Source organism: Diaphorina citri, unplaced genomic scaffold, assembly GCF_000475195.1.
Source record: "Diaphorina citri unplaced genomic scaffold, Diaci psyllid genome assembly version 1.1 scaffold951, whole genome shotgun sequence".
Lineage (NCBI taxonomy): Eukaryota > Metazoa > Arthropoda > Insecta > Hemiptera > Psyllidae > Diaphorina > Diaphorina citri.
Window position 1 is genome coordinate 56,907 of NW_007378382.1, and position 21,170 is coordinate 78,076.

General features: G+C 42.7%; 1 protein-coding gene across 1 annotated transcript; it reads left to right on the plus strand.

The window, feature by feature from the left end:
• The first annotated feature begins 1,328 nt into the window (after window positions 1-1,328).
• On the plus strand, window positions 1,329-21,170 carry LOC103513300 (cytochrome P450 18a1-like). The gene is made up of 13 exons (XM_017445768.2): window positions 1,329-1,466; window positions 1,852-2,031; window positions 2,277-2,499; window positions 2,930-2,991; window positions 3,724-3,927; window positions 4,524-4,728; window positions 6,197-6,481; window positions 8,001-8,291; window positions 12,003-12,121; window positions 12,291-12,413; window positions 16,787-16,982; window positions 17,693-17,842; window positions 19,966-21,170. The coding sequence occupies exons 2-13, from the start codon at window positions 1,912-1,914 to the stop codon at window positions 20,145-20,147; spliced, it is 2,160 nt and encodes a 719-aa protein (XP_017301257.1). The 5' UTR covers window positions 1,329-1,466; window positions 1,852-1,911; the 3' UTR covers window positions 20,148-21,170.

A 21,170-nucleotide genomic window follows, 5' to 3' on the forward strand; every position in this document is an offset into this window, starting at 1 on the left:
AATAAAAATAAATAATAATGAAAACCCCTAGGGCCTAAAAAGTCCTTGCATTGTCCTACAACGGGTTCAAATGAATCCTCTCTCGTTCTCCTCTTTGCCCTTCAGTCAAAAAATGCAGGGGCGATCACAGCCTCCTGGACCCCAGGGGGTTCTACCAATGGGCTTCTTGAGCCCTCCCCTGGTAACATAAATTTTCATGGATGAGATTGGGAACCGGCTCTGCGAAAAGACAGGTGACGTGAAGGCGAAATCCTTCCTCTAGCAAAGGATTGGTTTGGCCGTCCAGCGCGGGAATGGGGCAAGTGTGGAGGGGACCTTCCCAGCTGGAGACAGATTTGACGAGGTGTTTGGCTTGTAATCTTAAATTACTATGTTTTAAAATTGTATTTAATTTGTTCAAATAAAACGTAATAGAACGGATATGTCCACCCATCCTTTTCCCTATTTTGAAAATTTGGACCGACTGCAATACTTTCTCATTACTAGTATAACTTCGCTATACTTCAGTAACAGAAAGTAAAAACTAGGTATTAGTGTCTCGACTCGTCTACACGTGTCTACCTACACCCCCACCACTGCCACTATCAGCAACAACAACTGCACTCAGTTTACCTTGAAAATGTCTATGTAGGTAAATACCTAAATTATTAAACGAATTACCAGACGAACTTAAAGAAATTGAAAATGAAAAGAAAATGAAATTAAAAATAAAAGAATTCTATCTATCAAGAAACAATGAAATATAAATGAAACTTAAGAATGAACTAATAAAGAAGATGAAGAAAATTTAAGAAGAAAAATAATTAAGAAGAATTCCCTAAAAGTACTCTAGTACTTAAAGGGATTTATTCCAAAGGAACATTTTATTGTTAATGTGACATAAAATAAACTTCAATATTATTATTATTATTATTCAACAGTAGGTACTGAAAACACGAGTGAAATGAACCTGAAGGAGCAATTAATACAACAAATAAAACGCTTCAGTCTCCAAGTTTATCAAATACATGGAAAATTAAGGTCATCCAAATACAATACAAAGTATTTTTTCTTCTCAAGAACGCTCCAACACCTAGCACTCATAATCACGGTTCATTAGATTCACAACAGAACAACTCCGAGTCGAGATGAAAACCAATTCGTAAGTATCCACAATAATTAAAATAACCTAAGTAAAATAGTAAAACCTAGGTAGTCGGATTTTCCCCCCCTCGAGGAGGCCGGCCCCGGCCGGGTCAAACCCCCTGTGACTGACCCTGAAGGGCTCACAAGTCCACCAGGTAAATAGCTGTATAATAATAAACAGAACCCCCATGCTGTATGTAGATACTGTAGTTTGTCCCGTGACGTTTGTCAATAGTGTGCGTTGTATTTTGTGCTTCGAAATTTTTATAATATTTTGTATTTATTTTTAATTTTCGTAAGAAAATGTTCGAAACGTCCCTCCTGAACTAGGTTGTGTGAAGGTAAGTTTGTTTGTTTTGTTTTGTTTTCTTCTTCTTCGTCCTCCGCCTCCTCCTCCTCCTCTTCTTCTTCTTCTTCGTCGTCTTCTTTGTTTTAATAAGTTTAACGTTCCTGTATGACTTTTCCATAAAGCTTTAACATCACTGTATAACCGCTAAGGTTTTCAATGACAGGGGTTTTCCTCTCCTTTCGGGACAAGCTATCCGCCCCACAAAGGGAGCAGCACGCAACTGCCCAGAAAGTCAAACATCCCGACATTAACCACGCGTAACGTTGCCTAACTTCAGTGATCCATTGGCAACTGGTGCGTTCAAAGTGCTATCGCCTCTGGTCAACTCTCTTTCGCTTTCGCTTACTAAAGGTGACTCTTCCTTTTCCTCATCGCAGGGTAATGATCCACACCATCACTGCCTCAGCGTTCACAGTTACTCCAACCCTCCGCAGCCAATGGATTGGCCGACCCCCTCCATGGACATCCCCACCCTCATAGCTCTACTGGCCATCGGCCTCCTGTGGTTCCTCCACCGGTATCGCACATTCTACTCCAAGCTCCCGCCGGGGCCGTGGGGGCTTCCCCATTAGTTGAAATAATCGAGGTTCTACTGTACGTCAATTACCCTTGTATACTAACTAACCAATGTCTATTTTGGAGAAGTGTGCCAAAAACTTAAAGTTCAAAACTGAATTCTATATGTATACCTAATTGGTTTGTTTGTGATTTGATGAGGTTGTGGTTTTGTTTATTTGAAACGCAGTTTTTCCTGGTGGGAAATTTATGTAGGTATTTCACCTACCAAATATTTAAAAATAACGGGCTTCCCCTTCTCGGCTACCTCCCATTCTTGAAGCCCAGGAACACCTACCTCCAGCTGCACGAGATGGGGAAGAGGTACGGCCCAATTTATAGCGTCCAGTTGGGGCAACTGTTTGCCGTGGTGCTATGCGATGCCGGTTTGGTGAAGGAGGCATTCTCGAGGGAAGAATTTAACTATCGGGCAGACCTGTATGTGACGCATGGCATTATGGACGGTTGTGGTAAGTTGAGGACGGTTGTGGTAAATTCGGTTCTTAAACCCGAGACGATTTCCCATCTTCTGAAGCTCATTTCTCCTCTTTTAAAGAAAAATACGGGATTTTTTCAAAAAAGAGGAAGAAAAGAGAAGGTTTGATAGAGAAGAGAAGGTTTGATAAAGAGAACTCTAAGGTCAACCACTCACTATCTCACTATCAGGCAGACCTGACAGGTACACCTGATCAGGTCCGCCTGTCAGGTTTACTTGATAACTGATGAGCAAATAATGGCACATATACTATCAGGTAGAGGTAGACCTGACAGGTACACCTGATCAGGTCCGCCTGTCAGGTTTACTTGATAACTGATGAGCAAATAATGGCACATATACTATCAGGTAGACCTGACAGGCGGACCTGATCAGGTGTACCTGCCGGTCTACCTAATAGTGAGTCGGGCCGAAACGAGATCTCATGGAACGGCGCATCTTTGTGGGAGTGGAAAATTTACTGAGCGTAAGTAGGCATCCGCAGGGATCCACAACGGAGCCCCAACCCTCAACCCTAGTCTAGCCCTGACCCAAGAGAAAATCTTGGCTCGCTCAAGATTTATTTCGGGAGAGAGTCTTCTAAGATACGAAGATGGAGTCCTGGTGGAAGACAATATGAAGATGAGTGTCATAAGGTCAATTTGGCACAATAGAAGCGTAGTGGCGCGACTTTTATCACTCCGGGGTAGCGGAATGGCAAGGTCGCCTGAAAATCCACACCTATGAATATGATACAGATCTCTCACACTGGAATCGAGCGAATTGGGTCTGCTAAAGTGTGAGAAGTCTGTATCATTTTCATAGATTTGATAGACCTATTTTGGATTTAGATGCTTTATAGCTTTTATAATTACAAATTCATTTTCCTTAGAGAAAATAAACAGAGACCGAACGAAATACAAATTGCATCTTCGAGGATTGAATCCACGGCCTCCTAATTACCAGGCGAGTGTCTTGATCTGGACCACTACAGCATCGATTTAGGTTAGTGCTGGGTGAACACGATAACACTATAAAGAAATGCATTGAAAATTTGAAATACGAGTATGTATTTGCAGTCGAAATATGAGTATTTGCAATCGAAATATGTGTTTGCAATCGAAATACCTATGAGTGCAAAACTTTCGTCAATTCTGGGAATCGAACCCGGAACCTTCTACATCACCACTGTGCTAATCGTGCCTCCTTCTTTTTTCAGATGATCGAGGCTACATCAGGCACGGCTGTGGATCCCCATCACATCTTTCTACACACGGTCGGCAACGTTATCAATGACTTCCTGTTTGGCCGAACCTGGGAGGAGAATGATGAGAAATGGGCGTGGCTCTTGAGTCTGGCGGAGGAGGGGATTAAACATGTGGGCGTGGCCGGGCCTGTCAACTTTCTCCCCTTCTTGAGGTTAGTACACGAATTCCCCCTTTTTTTCATTTCTCGCTCGCTCGCTCGCTCTCTCTCTCTCTCTCTCTCTCTCTCTCTCTCTCTCTCTCTCTCTCTCTCTCTCTCTCTCTCTCTCTCTGATAAGGTTAAGAAAATGGGTTAAGGGTAAGACAAAGTTACCATTCCCCCTTTAATGTTGGGTTTAAGAGGCAAAGTTCTCAAGGAGCCCTTCAACTCCCCTAATCTTTTCCTTCACTATGAACTTTATCACTCTTATATACCAGTTAGCTCTTGAATCCTACTATCCTAAACTTTGGGAAGAATATGAGCTTTTTTGCAAGCGCCTGAATTTATACATCGCAAAAATAAGGGAGAAATCATGACGCCTAACACACCCCACCACTCAGATAACCGAGCCTCCTTCTTTTTTCAGATGATCGAGGCTACATCAGGCACGGCTGTGGATCCCCATCACATCTTTCTACACACGGTCGGCAACGTTATCAGCACACTATAAGGTAGACCTGACAGGCGGACCTGATCAGGTGTACCTGTCAATAATTCCTTTCTCGCAAGGGCCTGAATTTATAAATCGCGAAAATGAATGAGAATTTTTCGGAGACATCATCACGCCCGGCGCGCGGCGCGTGCGCAAAGCTTCCGCTACACTCGTGCGACGCGCAAGAGGAAAACTCAGAGTTCATTGATTGGAAGAAGATCGAGATGGAATCTGAATATGAAAAACAAGCTCCACACTCCACACGACTGCACACTTTACTCACAAACAGTTTCCAAGGATATCTCGAAGAAGTTGGGTCAATCACCGGTACTGATGGCTAAACTCCTGGGAGTCTCTCTAACGGTTTAGTCGGTATAGCTGAAAACCGCCAGAAAGCGGTCAAAATAGCGCCAACCGCTTTGTGTTGCATCCTTGTTACATTTGAGACCTACATACCAAATTTCAAGTCTCTAGCTCTTACAGACAGACACACAGACTGACAGACGGACAAAAGCCAACCGCTTTGTGTTGCATCCTTGTTACATTTGAGACCTACATACCAAATTTCAAGTCTAGCTCTTACAGACAGACGGACAGACAAAACACGGACCAATGGCTGAGACTTTGGATTTAGGCTCTAGGGACCTCAAAACGTATTTTGGCACTAAAAACTGACCATCGAAGCAAAACACGGACCAATGGCTGAGACTTTGGATTTAGGCGCTAGGGACCTCAAAACGTGTTTTGGCACTAAAAACTGACCATCGAAAATTTGACCCGATTACATTACTTTCCTTCCTATAGGATAAGGAAAGTAAAAAACGTGTTCACAATCGGCGAGAGATCTTTGCGACAATAACACATTAATCAAGAGTAGTCTGCCTGTCTACCGAGGAGGTAATCCGAGTGACTTGCACATTGCTTCCTCAGGATTCTATACGATCCGATTCGATTCTTTTGAAGAACTTCGCACTTTACAATGTTTTACTGAGTTTGGGTTTTAGTTGAGATAAGTTAAGATAAGAGTGACTTAAGATGAGGCTTCTATCCGATCCGATTCTTTTGAAGAACTTCGCACTTTACAATGTTTTACTGAGTTTGGGTTTTAGTTGAGATAAGTTAAGATAAGAGTGACCTAAGATAAATAAGATAAGGTTAATATTATATTATCGTATGGACGTTTTATTTTTGAGAGGTAAACTCTGTACCTGTAGCCAGGCAACAGCTTCTGAACTAAGTGTTTTGATATCCTCAATATTTCCCTTAAATGACAAAGATGGACAGTCATATAGGAAGATATTATATTATCGTCTCTCTCTTGGGTTACAATCTATTGATTGGTTGGTAACAGTAATCTGGTTCTCCTCCTCCATTCTGTCCGATCTTCTGCTGTCCTCTTGAAAATAGGTTAAGGGTAAGACAAAGTTACCATTCCTCCTTTAATGTTGGGTTTAAGAGGCAAAGTTCTCAAGGAGCCCTTCAACTCCCCTAATCTTTTCCTTCACTATGACTATGAACCCTATCACTCTTACCAGTTAGCTCTTGAATCCTACTATCCTAAACTTTGGGAAGAATATGAGCTTTTTTGCAAGCGCCTGAATTTATATATCGCAAAAATAAGGGAGAAATCATGACGCCTAACACACCAAGACCAGCCACTCACTATCAGGTCCCCCTGATGAGCAAGCACACTAAAAGGTAGACCTGACAGGCGGACCTGATCAGGTGTCAATAATTCCTTTTTCGCAAGAGCCTGAATTTATAAATCGCCAAAATGAATGAGAATTTTTCGGAGAAATGATCACGCGCGGCGCCTGCGCAAAGCTTCCGCTACTCTCGTGCGACGCGCAAGAGGAAAACTCAGAGTTCATTGATTGGAAGAAGATCGAGATGGAATCTGAATATGAAAAACAAGCTCCACACCGCTGCACACTTTACTCACAAACAGTTTCCAAGGATATCTCGAAGAAGTTGGGTCAATCACCGGTACTGATGGCTAAACTCCTGGGAGTCAAAACAACCTCTGCCCCCTCCCCACCTAGGCGCAGACATTCTCAGACGCTTCTTCTACGTCCAACTGGTACAGGGTGTGACAAAAGAGTTGGGACAGTTTTCTAGGTAATCTGATTGGTCCATTTTATTATTATTATTATTATTATTATTATTATTATTATTATTATTATTATTATTATTATTATCAAAATAGCATGGTGCCATGGCAATATGGCATTTGAACTTCCTTACTTATGATGTATTGTCTGTCCACTCCTCATAATAATATCAACAATAAATTCTATTGACCATCCATCGACAGGTAATGCTAAAGGTAGATAGTGGGTACCTACTCAGGTTCAAAACCGCATTTAGGGGGGGCATGGGGGGAAAAGGTGAGTTGGTTCCCAAAAAAAGGTCCATTTTTGTCACGTATGAACTGGTTCCCCTTCAAAAATTTCATGTACGAATTGGTTCCCCTTGGAAAAATGTATTAATTGGTTCCGACATTAAGAACGTACTCAGCCGGCATGAGCCCCCAGTAAATATCCGGATTCTATGGATATAGGTAGTCTTAGTGCTAGAAGCTACCTCAAATTTCATTAAATGGATAGATAAACCTTCTTTTTTTTTTTTTTTTTTTTTTTTTTTAAGACTTTATCCAGATAAAGAGTATCCTGACGAATTACCACCGTTGTTCCGGGAATAACAAAGAAGATCGGGGAGGTTTTTAGCGGGTTGAGCGGCCAGGAATGCTCTCTCTCTCGCTCTCTATCTCTCTCTCTCTCCAAGGGGGTTTAATGTCACTGTGAACGAACCTTATGGTGCATTTTCACTCGGCATTTGTCTATCCATTTGAACTTTTAAACAAATGGAAACAGCTCATGCCTATCGGCAAACGACACCGAGTAGGTGAAAACGTACTAGTAGGTATCTGTACTTTATCCAGAAATGATGAGAAATGGGCGTGGCTATTGAGTCTGGCGGAGGAGGGGATTAAACATGTGGGCGTGGCTGGGCCTGTCAACTTTCTCCCCTTCTTGAGGTTAGTACACGAGTTCCCACTTTTTTTTCATTTCTCTCTCGCTCTCTCTCTCTCTCTCTCTCTCTCGCTCGCTCTCTCTCTCTCTTTCTCTCTCTCCAAGGGGGTTTAATGTCACTGTGAACGAACCTTCTGGTACATTTTCACTCGGCATTTGTCGATCCATTTGAACTTTTAAACAAATGGAAACAGCTCATGCCTATCGGCAAATGACAGCGAGTAGGTGAAAACGTACTATTAGGTATCTGTAATTGGCGGGGCGGAGCGCTACCGCGCTCCTTAATATCGTCCGCCAGGCGTTAATTAATCTGCGACCAAGTGTTTACAAGACAGGCGTGCTACGCTTCAAGCTGACTATGATGGCAGACCACTTCAGCACTCAGTGCAGGGACTGTAGGGTATCCCTTAAAATAGGATATCCCTGAAAACTCAACTATGTAGAATTCACTTCAAGGTTCAAGCTAACTATAATGTCAGACCACTTCAGCACTCAGTGCAAGGACTGTAGGGTATCCCTTAAAATAGGATATCCCTGAAAACTTAACTATGTAGAATTCACTTCAAGGGACATACATAACCGCACCGAATCCATGCCGACATACAGCCGAGTGTTGGACGTGCTATGGCGAGAAACAAAAGGCATTTGAACGTGTCGAGACATACGTCACCGCACCTGAACTGGAGACGGTGCTGTCTCCGTTTCCAGGTAAAAGAATGTGTATGGGCGGAGAGCTGGCCCGCATGATAGCCACCCTATTTCTCTCCAACCTCATCAAACAATACAGAGTGACGTACGAGAGTGAAGAGGAGATATTGGCGGCCCGCCAGGGGGAGTTTGGGCTTACCTTGCAGCCCGGCCCTCATAAACTTAGGTTCACCCGGATTTAGTCCAACCTGGACCTAGGAATCCTAGCAGGAAAGAGAGAAGGAGGGGAAGATCAAGGTGGAGAGTTGAGGTTCTAAATAATAGATCAGTTGCGCTTACTTGGGTGATGTTTCAAAGTCATAGAGCAGGAAAAATGAGGACCAACGGAATTTTTCTTTTCTTGACGACTTCTAGATACCGAGATAAATCGATTTAAAAAATACCGGTAAATCGTAAACTTTGACGTCACGGAATACGCTCCCCGCCGCTCCCGTAGGCGATGACGTCATAATTCATGACTCCCGCTTCATTTGTTTGTGATGTACAAAATCTAGATGTATTTTATCTACCTACAACTGGAATGGATTAAAATACCTATATAGGTATCTACCTTTTGTTTATCCTGCCCGAACTCCCGAATAGGATTGGAAAGTCCCTTTACCCCCGCCGCAGTCTAAATAACTAGGTACGTGCTTAACTTGAACCAATACACCCACATAAACATAATATTTACCTATTCTCTATGGCAGCGATTCTCAACCGGGGGTACGCATACCCCTGGGGGTACGCGAGAGACCCTCTGGGGGTATGCGAAAAAAAAGATAAGTACTGGCAGACAAAGCAAATTTTGCATATTGACAGATCATCAGTACAATACATCAGTCCAGAAAAGTACTGAATATTGATCTCAAGGTTCTGAGTGAGTTTAGAACTCAGTAGTAATGGAACACACCAACCTAGGTATGGGTACCCGGTACTCAATATGATACCTATGTATTATGGTGGCGGGGGTACGTGAGATTAAACCCGGGTACCCACCTCTGTCAAGGACGAAAAAAAAGGTTGAGAACCGCTGCTCTGTGGTGTTTTCACTTCACTGCTTATCTTAATGTGATGAGAAAGTCTAGGAAGTCTGCCAGGCAGGGGCGATCACAGCCTCCTGGACCCCAGGGGGTTCTACCAATGGGCTTCTTGAGCCCTCCCCTGGTAACATAAATTTTCATGGATGAGATTGGGAACCGGCTCTGCGAAAAGACAGGTGACGTGAAGGCGAAATCCTTCCTCTAGCAAAGGATTGGTTTGGCCGTCCAGCGCGGGAATGGGGCAAGTGTGGAGGGGACCTTCCCAGCTGGAGACAGATTTGACGAGGTGTTTGGCTTGTAATCTTAAAATACTATGTTTTAAAATTGTATTTAATTTGTTCAAATAAAACGTAATAGAACGGATATGTCCACCCATCCTTTTCCCTATTTTGAAAATTTGGACCGACTGCAATACTTTCTCATTACTAGTATAACTTCGCTATACTTCAGTAACAGAAAGTAAAAACTAGGTATTAGTGTCTCGACTCGTCTACACGTGTCTACCTACACCCCCACCACTGCCACTATCAGCAACAACAACTGCACTCAGTTTACCTTGAAAATGTCTATGTAGGTAAATACCTAAATTATTAAACGAATTACCAGACGAACTTAAAGAAATTGAAAATGAAAAGAAAATGAAATTAAAAATAAAAGAATTCTATCTATCAAGAAACAATGAAATATAAATGAAACTTAAGAATGAACTAATAAAGAAGATGAAGAAAATTTAAGAAGAAAAATAATTAAGAAGAATTCCCTAAAAGTACTCTAGTACTTAAAGGGATTTATTCCAAAAGAACATTTTATTGTTAATGTGACATAAAATAAACTTCAATATTATTATTATTATTATTCAACAGTAGGTACTGAAAACACGAGTGAAATGAACCTGAAGGAGCAATTAATACAACAAATAAAACGCTTCAGTCTCCAAGTTTATCAAATACATGGAAAATTAAGGTCATCCAAATACAATACAAAGTATTTTTTCTTCTCAAGAACGCTCCAACACCTAGCACTCATAATCACGGTTCATTAGATTCACAACAGAACTCACTAAAGCAAAAAAATCAACACAACAGAACTCCTTAACAACATTACAAGAAAATAATTGACAAGGTCGAAAGGAACTGCAGCAACTTTGAGATAATAGCACCATATACAACGCAGAACAGCTCAAGATAGATCGACCAATAAATTGTTGTTCCATTTCAACACCAGTTCGCGACAATGTGGTACACCTGCTATGAATGCCAGTGGATACCACCTCATGAGAGAAATCTAGAGTGTCTTCAAGCTTACAAGCTAACATGATGGTTTTTAAGGTCAGCTCCGAGCTGTGAGTTAAGTTTATCATACCTATTTATGAGTGCTGATACCTCATGGTGATTCTTCACAACATGTCTCACTTTAGGTTCGTGTCTTTTATTGTAATCTCCTCTCTGATTTCTTCTTCGCAGTATTCAGTCTTGTTGTATGTGAAATAAATTAGGTACCTAAGTACCTATCTATTTCTATAGAATATTTTTTTTCTTCTATTTTTATAGTAGTTCGTAGAGTGTGCTTTTGCATAATTTAAAACTTTCCAAGGCTCGTCCACAAGTTTACACCTCTGTGTACAGTAGAACCTCGATTATTTCAACCTCCATTATTTCAACTTATTTCTTTCAAAGGATATCCTATCTTATCAGAGGAAAAGATCTTAGAAATTGACAATTTCAACCTCGATCATTTCAACTACCCCCGGTCCAAATTAGTCGAAATAATCGAGGTTCTACTGTACGTCAGTTACCCTTGTATACCAACTAACCAATGTCTCGTTTGTTTTGGAGAAGTGTGCCAAAACCTTAAAGTTCAAAACTGAATTCTATATAGGGTAAGTGTACCATTTATTCGCCCATCTAAAAAACGTACCATTTATTGGCCCACCTTTGGGTCTACGCCACATAAGTTTGAACTGGACGAACTTTTTCAAGATCCAATTTCATCAAAAGAAAGGGCTTAAAGAATGCTATCGAACCAGTGGTATTCCAAAATTGTAGTCATAAAAACAAAAATTAGAAAAAATAAATGTTGGCAGGTGGGCCAATAAATGTTACGTTTTTAGGTGGGCGAATAAATGGTACACTTACCCTAATTGGTTTGTTTGTGATTTGACGAGGTTGTGGTTTTGTTTATTTGAAACGCAGTTTTTCCTGGTGGGAAATTTATGTAGGTATTTCACCTACCAAATATTTAAAAATAACTTTTGCCACACCTATGTGTGTTATGAAAAAAAGTCCATACTTTTTGTATATTGTTATGTAACTACCTATAAAACACATTCCCTACAGTAGCCCTTTGAGTAGTGTAAGGCTAGCCAGTCACTATCAGGTAGACTTGACGCTTACACCTGATCAGATCCACCTGTCAGGTCTACCTGATGGTGGGTGGCTGGCCTTATGGGAAAACTTTGAACTATGTACATCTTTCTGTCTCCCCATGAGTTTGCCAGCCTAGTTAGCTTAGTTGGTAGTGCGTCTGCCTTGTAAGCGCTAGGCCGCAGGTTCGATTCCCGCCCGGGGCGGATTTTATCCTGATGGGATAATGTTCGTTCCCGGAACGGCTGGCTTTCTTCTATCCTGTCTTCCTTCTCTCTTCGATTTCGGGACGACGGTCTACCTAATAGTGAGTGGCTAGCCTAAGCAGATGAGGCTCGCTCTCGAAAAGGCTGGCTTTCTCCTATCCTGTCCTACTCGCTTCGCTTCGAGACGATAAGACCTCCGTTGTTACAGTTCCCTCTATCAAACCTCGTGACTTGACCAGAGTGCGTAGACCCGAGGGTTCATCCTCACAGAGGCCTCTACCTATGGCAAGGCGACAACCCCGCCCCTCCTGCCCCCTAAGGTGCGAGGTCTACGGGTACATTCCATCAAGGTCAATCCGAACGGCCTTCCCAGACTGCGGAGCTGGATAGTGAGTGGCTAGCCTAAGCAGATGAGGCTCGCTCTCGAAAAGGCTGGCTTTCTCCTATCCTGTCCTACTTGCTTCGCTTCGAGACGATAAGACCTCCGTTGTTACAGTTCCCTCTATCAAACCTCGTGACTTGATCAGAGTCCGTAGACCCGAGGGTTCATCCTCACAGAGGCCTCTGCCTATGGCAAAGCGACAACCCCGCCCCCCGCCCCTCCTGCCCCCTAAGGTGCGAGGTCTACGGGTACATTCCATCAAGGTCAATCCGAACGGCCTTCCCAGACTGCGGAGCTGGGTCGATAAACTTTGGAAAAACTCGATAAACAAACCAAGCACTGTGAGGGGGAGGGAGAAGAATTCCATCTATTTCTCTGAAAAATTCCGAGAGAACTTCGTAGAAAAATCTGGTGTGAACATCACACGACTTTCCTTATTCTATTGAATGATGCTTTTACAATATCTCTAACGGTTTAGTCGGTATAGCTGAAAACCGCCAAAAAGCGGTAAAATGCCGCCAAGCGTTGCACCAGTCTTAACCAAAAGTTTCGTGTCGCATCCTTGTTACATTTGAGACCTACATACCAAATTTCAAGTCTCTAGCTCTTACAGACAGACACACAGACTGACAGACGGACAAAAGGTCAGACAAAACACGGACCAATGGCTGAGACTTTGTATTTAGGCTCTAGGGACCTCAAAACGTGTTTTGGCACTAAAAACTGACCATCGAAAATTTGACCCGATTACATTACTTTCCGTGAAAAATTCCGAGAGAACTTCGTAGAAAAATCTGGTGTGAACATCACACGACTTTCCTTATCCTATTGAATGATGCTTATTTGGGTGTTCTTCTACCCTAACTTTTACAATATCTCTAACGGTATAGCTGAAAACCGCCAAAAAGCGGTCAAAATAGCGCCAATCGCTTTGTGTTGCATCCTTTGTGTTGCATCCTACATTTGAGACCTACATACCAAAGTTCAAGTCTCTAGCTCTTACAGACAGACGGACAGAAGGACAGACAAAACACGGACCAATGGCTGAGACTTTGGATTTAGGCTCTAGGGACCTCAAAACGTGTTTTGGCACTAAAAACTCATCATCGAAAATTTGACCCGATTACATTACTTTCCTTCCTATAGGATAAGGAAAGTAAAAAACGTGTTCACAATCGGCGAGAGATCTTTGCGACAGTAACACATTAATCAAGAGTAGTCTGCCTGTCTACCGAGGAGGTAATCCGAGTGACTTGCACATTGCTTCCTCAAGATTCTATCCGATCCGACTCTTTTGAAGAACTTCGCACTTTACAATGTTTTACTGAGTTTGGGTTTTAGTTGAGATAAGTTAAGATAAGAGTGACTAAATACTACGCAGATGACTATAATATTATAGTAGCAACGTGCGGTCTGTAGTTCCGAATTAGACCTAACACATGCCCGTCTAGTTAGCTTGTTAGCTTGTTCATGCCAGCCTAGTTGGCTTGGCTTATGCCAGATTAGGTAGCTTTTGGTTCATGCCAGCCTAGACTAGCTTGGTTCATGCCAGAATAGTTAGTTTGATTCATGCCAGCCTAGTTAGCTTGGTTCATGCCAGAATAGTTAGCTTGATCCATGCCTGCCTAGTTAGCTTTGTTGGTAGCGCGTCTGTCTTGTAAGCGCTAGGTCGCGGGTTCCATTCCCGCCTGAGGCGGATTTTATCCTGAAGGGACAAGGGTCGTTCTCGGAACGGCTAACTTTCTCCTATCCTGTCTTCCTTCTCTCTTCGATTTCGGGACGATAAGACCTTTAGCAATTACAGTTCTCTCTGTCAAAGAGGTTTGATAGAGGGAACTGTAACTGCTAAGGCCTTATCTCCCGAAAGCAAAGAGAGAAGGAAGACCGGATAGGAGAAAGTCAGTCGTTCCGAGAACAACCCTTGTCCCTTCAGGATAAAATTCACCCCGGGCGGGAATGGAACTCGCAACCTAGCGCTGAATCCGAGAGTTAGTTTATGTTTATAAAACGAGTCTAAACTGAGTCTCTCATGAATTCATGATAGACTTTTCTTTGCCAACAGTTTCTGCTTTTCCAACATGCAATCTTATCTTTTCTGTTGTTTTATCCATACCTTGACTAACTGCTGAGGTCTTATCGTCCCGAAATCGAAGAGAGAAGAAGGACAGGATTCGAGAAAGCCAGCCGTTCCGAGAACGAACCTTATCAGTTTAGATTCTGAACTTTAGAATAAAGTTCGCCCCGGGCTCGAATCGATCCCGCAACTTAGCGCTTGCAAGGCAGACGCGCCGCCCGACAAGCTAACTAAGCTGCCTTATCTACACTTTGCCCACGGAGAGGAGAAATTAATATATAAAAAAAGTAAAAAAGTAAAAGAAAAAAAACGAGTCTAAACTGAGTTTATCATGAATTCATGATAGACTTTTCTTTGCCAACAGTTTCTTCTTTTCCAACATGCAATCTTCCGTCTTCATAGGTGTTTCTTTTCTGTTGTTTTTTCCATATCTTGACTAACTGCTGAGGTCTTATCGTCCCGAAATCGAAGAGAGAAGAAGGACAGGATTCGAGAAAGCCAGCCGTTCCGAGAACGGACATTGGCGGGGCGGAACGCTACCGCGCTCCTTAATATTGTTCGCCGGGCGTTAATTAATCTGCGACCAAGTGTTTACAAGACAGGCGTGCTACCCTTAAAGCTAACTATGATGGCAGACCACTTCAGCACTCAGTGTAGGGACTGTAGGGTATCCCTTAAAATAGGATATCCCTGAAAACTCAACTATGTAGAATTCACTTCAAGGGACATACATAACCGCACTGAGCCCACGCCGACATACAGCCGAGTGTTGGACGTGCTATGGCGAGAAACAAAAGGCATTTGAACGTGTCGAGACACAGATTACCGCATCACGACTGTGCTGGCGGGGGGAGCACGGGCGGTCATGTGTGTCCCAACCCCAACCCAATTTCCCCATCCGTGGCACAAGCTCTGCTTATACGGGTGGGTATACCATTTATATGAAAAATGTATGTTCTGAGTTTTTTGTCGATCACCTTGACTAACTGCTGAGGTCTTATCGTCCCGAAATCGAAGAGAGAAGAAGGATGGGATTCGAGAAAGCCAGCCGTTCCGAGAACGGACCTTATCAGTTTAGATTCTAAACTTTATATTAAAATTCGCCCCGGGCTCGAATCGATCCCGCAACTTAGCGCTTGCAAGGCAGACGCGCCGCCCGACAAGCTAACTAAGCTTCCTTATCTACACTTTGCCCACGGAGAGGAGAAATTAATGTATAAAAAAAGTAAAAAAGTGAAAGAAAAAGAACTTTCTGGCCACCCTGTATCCGGCTCGGGTACCTGATAGGATCCGAGGTCGATTCCCGCCAATTTTTCATTGTGAATGACTTCACACTCTAGTCACGTTGTAAAATACTACGCAGATGACTAGGTATAATATTATAGTAGCAACGTGCGGTCTGTAGTTCCCAATTAGACCTAACACATGCCCGTCTAGTTAGCTTGTTAGCTTGGTTCATGCCAGCCTAGTTGGCTTGGCTTATGCCAGATTAGGTAGCTTTTGGTTCATGCCAGCCTATTGGCTATAGTTAGCTTGGTTCATGCCAGAATAGTTAGCTTGATTCAGACCAGCCTAGTTAGCTTATTTCATACCAGCCTAGTTAGCTTTTGATCTATTCCAGCCTAGTTAGCTTTGTTGGTAGCGCGTCTGTCTTGTAAGCGCTAGGCCGCGGATAAGTTTGTTCTCGGAACGGCTAACTTTCTCCTATCCTGTCTTCGTTCTCTCTTCGATTTCGGGACGATAAGACCTTTAGCAGTTACAGTTCCCTCTATCAAAGAGGTTTGATAGAGGGAACTGGCCTTATCTCCCGAAAGCAAAGAGAGAAGGAAGACGGGACAGGAGAAAGTCAGTCGTTCCAAGAACAACCGTTGTCCCTCCAGGATAAAATTCGCCCCGGGCGGGAATGGAACCCGCGACCTAGCGCTTACAAGGCAGACGCTCATTGAGCCATCCCATCGAGAGCCCCCGTTTTGAATCACTATTGGTACCTGCCTATATTTCTTTATTTTTTATTAAACTATTAATAATTTATTTTTTTATCCACCTTGGAAAATCCTTCACATTGCTCCAAGTTTGTTGACCCTCGTCAGAAGACGCAGAAGGCCGAAGCAGAGTTGAAAGACACTTTGGTGCCATTGAACAAGTCCGAACATGTGAATTATCGTCCTCGTACCAGTCGTACCTCGTTTTTCGTCGTACTAAAAAAAAAAGTGGAAATTTGTTCTTTAAAAAAGTGGAATTTTAATTTTTTCGAGGGGCATTTTTAAGGATGAAAAAATTTCCATTTTAATTAGTTCCACCGAGTAGGTTTCTGAAGGTTTGATGGTACCTACCACCGAGGTATTAATTATTTCCAGGACACTCCAACCTTAGTGGTACAGTTGACTTCGGATCTGGAGGTTGCTAGTTCGAGTCAAAGTCGTAAAATTTATCTAGCTGTAGTAATTGAACGATATTTGTGACAAGCATTTAAGTAAGCTTAACACAAGGGAGCAGTAGCATTTGGGGGAAAAATTGTGATTAAAGGGCCGATGCCTACGTAATAAGTTGTGAAAAATACAAATCTGAGGTCGAAACTCCGAAAAAATACCTTGAAAGGTCAAAAATTCCGTCCTTACCGATTTCCAGGACACTCTTCGTGCTGAGATCACCTCCAAGTCTTCCGGAACCAGGGTCACCCTAGATGACATCACCTCTATGAGTTACCTAGCTGCCTGTATCAATGAAACCCATCGCTATCGTACCATTGTCACCCTGGGTATACCTCATTCTAACCGAGTCCCTACTAACATAGGTAAGACAAGTATAAGGCCAGCCACTCACCATATCAGGTAGACCTGACAGGTACGGCTGAAAAGGCCCGCCTGTAAGGACTACCTGATACCTGTTGAGCACATCCACTATCAGGTACACCTGATCAGGTGCACCTGATCAGGTGTACCTGTCGTCAGGTCTACCTGATAGTGAGCGGCTGGCCTAAGTATGTATTTTTCTTTCAGGAAACTTACCACTGACCACTGGAAGACTGACCACCGCTCCATTCATTTTCTATCGGAGCAGTGGTCAGTCTCTTGAAAGGAAAATACACTTATGTAGGTATATTGGTCTTGCTAACAGTAGCCTACTGCTTTATTAAAGGGACTATTTAGTCCTATGTATTCGAACAGCATTACATTATATTGAAAGGGGGACTTTTCTAACGAAAGTCCTGTGTGCGGAGTCCAGTATTTTTAGGACTACTGCACCCTATTCTCGTTGTTCTTCACTTTTCTCCTTCAAACATTTCTGTCTCTTTTATGACGTTCAGCGTTTTTGTCGGTTCTGAGTGTATTTTACCAATCTCCTGGCCTGGGTGTCCAAGTAAGAGTATTTCTAATCTTTTAAAACCCAGTGCACTCAATCACAATGAGAAAGTGTGAGGCAGTTTCTTCGCTCTCACCGTATTTTCTACATAATTATATGTAAAGTTGTGTTGTTACGGTATGTTACCTAACCTGTCTTCAGGTGGCTATTTAATACCAGCCAACACAATGGTGATCCCGTTCCTGTATTCTATTCACATGAATGGGGAGGCTCATCAGGAACCACATCGCTTTGATCCCGGCAGATTCCTACAGGACAAACTGCCTGCCCAGTTTATGCCATTCCAAGTTGGTAAGTTTTTCCAAGGTTTTTTTTTTTTAAAAAAAAGAGTGTTCTACCGCCGTTTTTAATTCGTAGCAATGGAACAACTGCTACATTAGACGCTTGTGGCCTGTGTCGTAGCATGCCCATCCCGTAGTATGCCTCTCATCACATAATAACACAAAGAAACTGCATTTACATTTACATTTTCTCCGTTTCCAGGAAAAAGAATGTGCATGGGCGGAGAGCTGGCCCGCATGATAGCCACCCTATTTCTCTCCAACCTCAACCAGATACCTATGTGTGTTATAAAAAAAAAGTCCATACTTTTTGTATATTGTTATGTAAATACCTATAAAACCCATTCCCCATAGTAGCCCCTTGAGTAGTGTAAGGCTAGCCACTTACTATCAGGTAGACTTGACGCTTACACCTGATCAGATCCACCTGTCAGGTCTACCTGATGGTGAGTGGCTGGCCTTATGGGAAAACTTAGAACTATGTACATCTTTCTGGTTCCCCATGAGTTTAAGTGACGCGATGGTGGTGTGTTTCTCTAACTTGAGTGTCACTAATTTCGTTAGTATTTCGCTCGTTTCCAGGAATCATCGTGGCAGAAGGAGAACTATGGAAGAATCAGAGGAAGTTCGTCATCCGATGTCTAAACGATTTCGGAATGGTGAAGATCGGGCCGAAAGAGTTTTTTCCAAGGGTTTTAACACTTTTAACGTCACTGTATATATATATATACTGTATACCTATATACTGTATATATACACTGTCATGTATACACTGTATATATACTGTATACTTTTTTATCTACGGTGGAGTCCAACACATGCAACCGCACATTGGACTCCACTTACACTTAACATATTTTTTTACAAAGAAAATTAATCCAAGGGTTTTAACACTTTTAACGTCACTGTATATATATATTCTGTATACCTATATATACTGTATATATACACTGTCATGTATACACTGTATATATACTGTATACTCTTTAAGGTTTGTATACATGTATAGTTGTATACTGTATACTCTTTAAGGTTTTTAGTGAAGGAGGTGTTACCCTCGTTTCGGCGGCAAGCCACCCGCCTCCTCACATTAACCTTACCCAGCCTGAGTGGGGCTGGGAAAAGCCATCAGTACGCTATTGCTAGATGATCACCCATCCGGAAAGCGGAAAGTCACAGTCACAGTGCTCTCACTCCCCTCTAATCTAGGTAGGTTGAAATGATAAATCATCCATAAAATCGTCCATTCTAATCATCCATAAAATAAATATACATATCTGACCGTGCATTTAACGTTTACCATCTTCTTAATATACATTGAGATTAACCGTCGTATGTATGAAAGCCAAAGTTAAACTTTAGTTTAACTTAAGACGAACAATGTTGCCAATTTCATGTCATTTCTTGAGATTTTTGTCGATGGTGGGATTCGAACCCGGGACCTTCTGCATGGCAAGCAAGCGCGTTACCACTGGACCAACCATCCTTCTTTCCAACACATTGACTGCCCAGCATGAAATGGTGGTGTATACCCTCAGGCCCGCGATGTCAGCGATGTATCGTTGACGGGGCCCTCAGGATATTCCCATTTAAGTGCTGGGTCAACACGAGAACACCAGAAAGTAACCCGTTGAAATATTTGCAATCGAAAAACCAGTACAAATATTTACCATCACTGGTGGTTCGAGTTCAAGTCTGAATGTTGTTGGTTCGAGTCCATGTCAAGTCATAAAATGTATTCATCGTGGTCAGAAATCAGGATGTATTAATTGTGGAACGACTGTGTCTAAGGCCGGCCACTCACTATCAGGTAGTTTTTGAACACTTTTAACGTCACTGTATACCCTTTAAGGTTTTTAGTGAAGGAGGTGTTACCCTCGTTTCGGCGGCAAGCTACCCGCCTCCTCAATTTAACCTCACCCAGCCTGATTGGGGCCGGGAAAAAACATCAGTAGAATCAGTACGCTATTGCTAGATGATCACCCATCCGGAAAGCGGAAAGTCACAGTCACAGTGCTCTCACTCCCTTCTAATCTAGGTAGGTTGAAATGATAAATCATCCATAAAATCGTCCATTCTAATCATCCATAAAATAAATATACATATCTGACCGTGCATTTTCTCCGTTTCCAGGAAAAAGAATGTGCATGGGCGGAGAGCTGGCCCGCATGATAGCCACCCTATTTCTCTCCAACCTCATCAAGCAATACAGAGTGACGTACGAGAGTGAAGAGGAAATATTGGCGGCCCGCCAGGGGGAGTTTGGGCTTACCTTGCAGCCCGGCCCACATAAACTTAGGTTCACCCGGATTTAGTCCAACCTGGACCTAGGAATCCTAGCAGGAAAGAGAAAAGGAGAGGAAGATCAAACTAAAGGTGGAGAGATGAGGTTCTAAATAATAGATCAGTTGCGCTTACTTGGGTGATGTTTCAAAGTCATAGAGCAGGAAAAATGAGGACCAACGAAATTTTTCTTTTCTTGACGACTTCTATAGATACCGAGATAAATCGATTTAAAAAATACCGGTAAATCGTGAACTTTGACGTCACGGAATACGCTCCCCGCCGCTCCCGTAGGCGATGACGTCATAATTCATGTCTCCCGCTTCATTTGTTTGTGATGTACAAAATCTAGATGTATTTTATCTACCTACAACTGGAATGGATTAAAATACCTATATATCTACCTTTTGTTTATCCTGCCCGAACTCCCGAATTAGGATTGGAAAGTCCCTTTACCTCCTCCGCAGTCTAAATAACTAGTTACGTGCTTAACTTGAACCAATACACCCACATAAACATAATATTTACCTATTCTCTATGGCAGCGATTCTCAACCGGGGGTACGCATACCCCTGGGGGTACGCGAGAGATCCTCCGGGGGTATGCGAAAAAAAGATAAGTACTGGCAGACAAAGCAAATTTTGCATATTGACAGATCATCAGTGCAATACAGTCCAGAAAAGTACTGAATATTGATCTCAAGGTTCTGAGTGTGTTTAGACCTTAGTAGTAATGGTACACACCAACCTAGGTATGGGTACCCGGTAGTCATTATGATACCTATGTATTATGGTGGCGGGGGTACGTGAGATTAAACCCGGGTACCCAAAGGGTACGCGGACGAAAAAAAAAAGGTTGAGAACCGCTGCTCTGTGGTGTTTTCACTTCACTGCTTATCTTAATGTGATGAGAAAGTCTAGGAAGTCTGGCAGGGCCGTAATTGCGGGGGAGGGGGGAGAGAGGGCCCTCCCACTCCTTGAGTGATATCTTTCTCCTTTACTGTAGGCCAGACTCCAAAAATTTCGAGCATCCACCTCCCTCCCCTGTTACACCAA